We start from the raw sequence: 6,110 nt of genomic DNA on the forward strand, positions 1-6,110 counted from the left end.
AAACTTGGCCAACATACTTATATATGCTTATCTTTCATAGAAAAATTGTCGAATACCCGACCCGAACCCGTTGACTTTGACTTTGACTTTGACTTTGACCAAGTTTGACTTTTAGTCAAACTTAACCAAATACTTATGCAATCATTCTAACGTGCTTTTATACTTGTATCTTGCATGAAACCAGACAACCTGACTAACATGCTATATAATCGAGTCGTAGCGAGCCATATGACTAATTGAACAACTTTGACCGACTTCATGCTTTACCGATATTGATACAACCTATTGTTTAGGTCGAGACTAGCATTCTTTCTTGCACACGTTTACTTTGTGAAGTACTTTTACATACGTGCACTCAAGGTGAGATCATAGTCCCACTTTTACTCTTTTATACTTATACTTGGGATGAGAAAACATAAACGTTTTGTTTTACAAACTGAACACAAGTACGAAAACAAACATTTCACGTACGAGTTAGAACAAAAATCCTCAATTCAATTATCATTAGTTACACTTGCAGGGTGTAAGCGAGTAATTATGTTGTGTGGCCATACGGGTTTGACGAACCCTCATTTGGACGGTTCGCTACCGTTAGCGAATGAAATATAATTTTATCGCGTATAGTGTAAGTTCTAACACTATGGATTCAGATGTACTATTCAGTTAAGCTTTGATAATTGGGTGCTCGTGATACAAATAACATCTTTTGGAATGTAAACAATTCAGATAATCAATTTATACTAAATATTGTGGTTCAATGCAATATACTTACTAAACCTATGATTTCACCAACGTTTTTCGTTGACAGATTTTCTATGTTTTTCTCAGGTCCTTGAATACTAAGTGATACATGCTTCCGCACTCTTTTTTGATACTTGTTTGGATGTCGAGTATACTTGCATACATGGAGCGTCTTTTGGCTTTACTTAAATTGTGTCGCATAGGTTTCATTTGTAATTAAAACGTTGTAATGTAACTAGCCGTTGAACTACTTTTGTAAACCTTGAAACATCCTCACATTTGAAATGAATGCGACATATTTTGGTCAAATTGTTTTAAAGACTTATGACCACGTAACGGGACCTAAGTAGACGGCGCCGTCAATGATGATTTTGTCGGGTTACTACAATTGAAGCGTTGATTTGTGCTCATGTCACTAGTAGAAGAAGGAGAGAAGAAGAATGCTTGGTCCTCGGCAATTGTAAAGGTTTTGGAGTTCATTCTAGCCAATGAAGTGCTCATTCTTGGAGGTATCACTTGTTGCCTAATCATTGCACTTTGGCTTTAATCTTTGAACGTTAATTTTCTCCAAGCCTTGTTCTATTGTTTTGCTTGCTTGAGGACAAGCAAGGTTCAAATGTAGGGGGTTTGATATTGCTCCATTTATATATCTTTTACTACACAATATCGACCTCATTTCATTCGGTTTTGATGTTCGTTGGGCCCCAAAAGTTGTTTTCCTGTGCCAAAGTGTCAACTCAAGGCAAAATACCTAACTTGGTGTAAAATTGACCAAGAAATGCTCAAAAAGTGCAAAGAAAATGACAAGTGCAGAAAACAGCTCAAAAAGCACCGCTCCTGTAGAGGAACGCCGCTCTTGAAGGCCCAAAAGCGCCGCTCCAAAAGAAAAAGCGGCGCTCTTATGCATGATTTGTCTCCATTTTTCATCAGTGAGCAGAAGCGCCGTTCTTCAAGCCAAAAGCGTCGCTCCTTTCAAGCCAAAAGCATCGCTCCTTTCAAGCCAAAAGCGACGTACCAAAGTCAAAAGCGTCGCTCCTGTATTAAGCCAAAAGCACCGCTCCTGAAGGAAAAGCGTCGCTCCTGACGCTGTTTTAGCCCGAATTTTCACCACTATAAAAGGAAAGAGATAGGTCATTTTTCAAGAGAGCTGCAGTTTTTACTCCGAATTTCACACACAAAACCCTAATTTCATCATCCATTATAGTTTTAAGTTGAATTGAAAAGCAAGCTCAAGTTTCATCATCATTAGCTCTAGATATTTCTCTTTTATTCATTTTGGGTTGTAATCCCTACTTTACTTTATCTATTTTGCACTAATTAGTTGTAATCTTCACTTTATCTTCATCTAGCTTTGAATCTTTGCTTGTAATCACTCAAGATGATGTTTATTGATGCTTTTATGATTATTGCTAGTGTAATCTTTGCTATGTTTGGCTAAATCACTTGTGTTTGCTTATCTATGAATCTCTAATGCATAAGATGTGCCCTTAATCTATTGAATGAAGTTGTTTTGAATGAAAATGCATGAGCTAGTGTTATTGAGTTAGCTATGAGGTCCATTGCTATGTTTGTTATTGGTTTTACTTTGATTACATAGGTTGAGTAGCTCTCTAAGTGATTTGAGAAGTGAATCAATTTGTGCTTCAACACTTTAGGTGATCTAGACAACTAGAATAGGGATTTCAAGTGATTTTCTTTCTAGTCTAGTTTGGTTTTCAATTGACATTTGTTCATCATAGTGGTGTTTGACTATCTTAGGTGACTTTGATAGTTGAAGGGTTTTAAGTGATTTCAACCCAAGCATAATCTCAATAATCAACTCCTACATTACTTGATCTTAGGATACCATGCTTATGTGAATTTGCTAAAGTATAATTTGATTAAGAATATTTACTAGTTCAAACAACTTAAGTGATATCAAATTGGGCAAAACAGGGGCCATCCAAGCATAGAGATGATTAGATAAGTAAACACTCTTTGTCTTATTGATTAAATCTCATTTTGTAATCACTTGTTACTTGTTGCTAGTTAAGTTTTAGTTTCTTTAATTGCAAAGTTTAGTTGTTAGTTAAAATCTCTCGCAAAACCCCACAATCAAACAAAACCCTAGGATAACTATTAGTTTCAAGTATTCAACTTACACCGCTCTCACGGGACGAACTTGATAAGAATACTTACATTAAGTGCTATAATAACCGGGTTTTAAGTGCTCGATAGTTGTGCGTGCTTATTTGTAATATTTGCATCTTGTATAAATTTTGAGAGTTATGTATAGTATCCCCACGTCACATCAGCTACCTACACGATTACAACGACACACATCAAAGAATCCTTCATCGAGATATAAAAAGTGTAAACATCATATTGGATGATGAATGGAATGCGAAAGTTGATGACATGGGACTGTCTAAAGTGGGACCCGCCAATCAGCAACACACTGCTTTTGTCACAGGGGTTGTAGGTACCATTAAGTACCTAAATCCGGTGTATTTGCAAATGGGTATACTAACAAAAGAGTCGGACGTATAATCATTCGGTGTTGTTTTAATGGAAGTATTGAGTGGAAAGCTATGCTTTCAGAAAGATATAAACGGTAAGTTCTTAACTTTGGTGCAGACGTGGAAAAAGATTTGTAAAACGGGACGTTTACACGAGATTGTGTTTCAAGATGTCATGCAACCTTTGGATCTGGATTCTTTGGAAATATTTTCAAGAATTTCCTTCAAGTGTTTGAACAAGGACCGTGAAAACAGACCATTAATGTATCATGTTGTTAAAGAACTTGAGGCCGCACTTGAGCTTCAGGAGCCTCATGATCTCAAACCGCCAAAGGATTATTAAGAGATCAAACACAACTCCATTGAAGACTCCGAAGAGCATCAGTGGAGAGACAGTGGCACAACGGTAATTAGTCACATCATGTTCTTTTATCTTTTGTGAAAAAGTTTTTTTTTTTTTTTTTATTTTCATCCTGTGAACAGGAAGAAGTGATCAATATCTCTCATAATCTGTTTTTCTCTTTCCCAAATTAAAATGCAGTACTCTGGTATAAATATCCAAGGCTCGTTGACATCATCATCTTACAAGTGTTTCACACTTGAAGAGATGAAAATGGCAACCAACGCATTTTCAGATCAAACACTTTTAGAAGGGCTAATTGGGAAAATCTTCTGTGGCCACATTTCCGGGAGTAGGTACAATGGACTAGTTGTGGTGAAGCAATGGAAGGAAAGTTTTAATCCACGACAACACGAGTTCCAAAAGGAAATTGAAATATTATCTGCCTGCAATCACCCTAACATTATTTCTCTAATTGGATGTTGTGAAGAAGAATCTGAAAAGATTCTCATATACGACTTCATGAAAAATGGTTCACTTTATGATTGTCTTCACAGTAATAGTGAAGTCACACCTCGATTAAGTGTTGAGCAACGCCTAGAGATATGCCTAGGAGTGGCTAAAGGTCTAAGTTACCCTCATTATGGGAGCCAATCTTATATCATTCATATTGGATGGTGATTTGGTTCCAAAAATCTCAAACTTTCGTTTGTCCAAAACTCATGCTGCAGGGAAATCAAGTTCAGATATTGTAGTTACAAATTCTATTTCTATTGAAAGTATATATCGTCACCATCATTATGTCTTTAAATTTTACAAGTATCTAAAAACAAATTATTGACAGGTACAGAAGAATATAATATAGCTCCTGAATGTTACGAGCCCATCTACAAAGTAAGTAGAAAAGCCGAAGTATACGCTTTTGGTGTGGTGTTGTTGGAAGTTTTATGTGAGAGGCCAGCCTGGGAGAGACTAGTTATGTTGGCACTTCCATACATTTGGAGAAGACAACTTCCAGACTTCACCCCTGAATATGTTGCAACGAATATCTCTCTAGGGTGCTCACGAGTATGTGTATATGTTATTAAGGATTGCTTGGACAATAACCCCGATAATCGTCCTACCATTAATCAAGTTGTCAATAACCTAAAATCTGCGTTGAAACTGCAAAAACAGGAAAGGCAAGCTAATAGTTAGCAGACTCCAAAAATTAGATTCATCATTGCAGCTGATCCTTTCCAGCCCTAATTTTAATCGTTTCAAGAGCTCATCTACATCACCAAATATGTATGTGCCTCCTGCACCCTGAAGGCAGCCTCGACTTTTCTTTTTAACCTTCCTTCTCCTGCATGAAATGTTCGAGTATTAACAATGAACCACCAAAACAAACCATAAAACACATAATAATACAACAATAGTTCCTAAAGGATATGTCCTTGATATTGTGTCTGATGGTTTCCAGCCATACACCAACTTCACCTTCTAGATGCCGTAATCAAGATTTGTTTCTAGATATTCAAAGTAGGCAACCTTAACAAGTCATATGGAAGTAGCAAATTTGATAACGATGACGGGCGCCAACCTTCTCCGCTCACACGACACCTTCCTCATTCACACCATTCCACCGCCACTAAAGTTTTAGTATAAATAGAGATTGAAACCTCAATTGTAAATCATCCCAAAATCACTCAGAGAAGTGTAATCACAACCTAGATAGTGTGTGTGAGTTTGAGAGTTTTTTTTTTAGTTTTGTAATACTCTGTAATCTATTCTTGTGAGTAATAGAGTTATTTTCTCTCAAATTTATATCTCCCAACGTCCAGGCGATCCTCTCTTCCTAACAAGTGGTATCAAGAGCTTGTTAGAGACGTTGGTTGAGTTTTTGGGTCTTCTGAAGTTTCCTCAAAATCCAATTTTGAGTGTACCATTGGATTCCTCTCGTCGAACCGAGTCCAACGCAAAAAACAGTGACTTAAACGGAGTTATAACGAGCCCAGAAAACACGGTCAAAGTTTGGTCAACTCGCGGGAATCTCGCCGGAGAAGACGACCGGTGCCGGAATTTTCGCCGGAGAAGAAAGTCCTGTAGCAATTCACTGTAGCAGTCCTGTAGCAATTCACTGTAGCAGCTGGCGGCACTGTAGCAAGTTCATGTATCAGTAATGTAGCAAGTTCCTGTAGCAGTACTGTAGCGGTACTGTAGCAATTCTGAAATTTTACAATTTGGTCCCTGAAATTTTCAGAATTTCATTTTTAGTCCCTGAAGTTTATAACAAATTATAATTTTGCCCCGTAAGTGAAATTTGAGCCGCGAAGTGTCTATTCCACCATTTTCAAACGTTCCGGACGTAATGGTGATATTTGTTTTCTAAAATTCAACCCCGTTAGTGTTGAAAAATCATTTGTAAGGTGATAATGTCCACAGAAGAGTCAACATCATCTTCCGGAGCTATGATTATGCTCACAGCCACAAACTACACGCTGTGAAAACCTCGAATGGAAGATCTCCTCAGCTGTAAAGATTTGTGCGAT

The 6,110-nt window shown here is 37.4% G+C and overlaps 2 protein-coding genes across 2 annotated transcripts; both read left to right on the forward strand.

Annotated features, from left to right (window-relative positions):
• Positions 1 to 1,150: 1,150 nt before the first annotated feature.
• Positions 1,151 to 3,582, forward strand: LOC139897275 (probable serine/threonine-protein kinase At1g01540). The gene is made up of 3 exons (XM_071879974.1): positions 1,151 to 1,250; positions 3,017 to 3,264; positions 3,358 to 3,582. The coding sequence occupies exons 1-3, from the start codon at positions 1,151 to 1,153 to the stop codon at positions 3,580 to 3,582; spliced, it is 573 nt and encodes a 190-aa protein (XP_071736075.1).
• Positions 3,583 to 3,774: 192 nt separating this feature from the next.
• LOC139897284 (receptor-like protein kinase FERONIA) lies at positions 3,775 to 4,776 on the forward strand. Its single transcript, XM_071879983.1, has 2 exons — positions 3,775 to 4,204; positions 4,424 to 4,776. The coding sequence occupies exons 1-2, from the start codon at positions 3,775 to 3,777 to the stop codon at positions 4,774 to 4,776; spliced, it is 783 nt and encodes a 260-aa protein (XP_071736084.1).
• Positions 4,777 to 6,110: the final 1,334 nt, after the last annotated feature.

Source organism: Rutidosis leptorrhynchoides, chromosome 1 (assembly GCF_046630445.1).
Source record: "Rutidosis leptorrhynchoides isolate AG116_Rl617_1_P2 chromosome 1, CSIRO_AGI_Rlap_v1, whole genome shotgun sequence".
Lineage (NCBI taxonomy): Eukaryota > Viridiplantae > Streptophyta > Magnoliopsida > Asterales > Asteraceae > Rutidosis > Rutidosis leptorrhynchoides.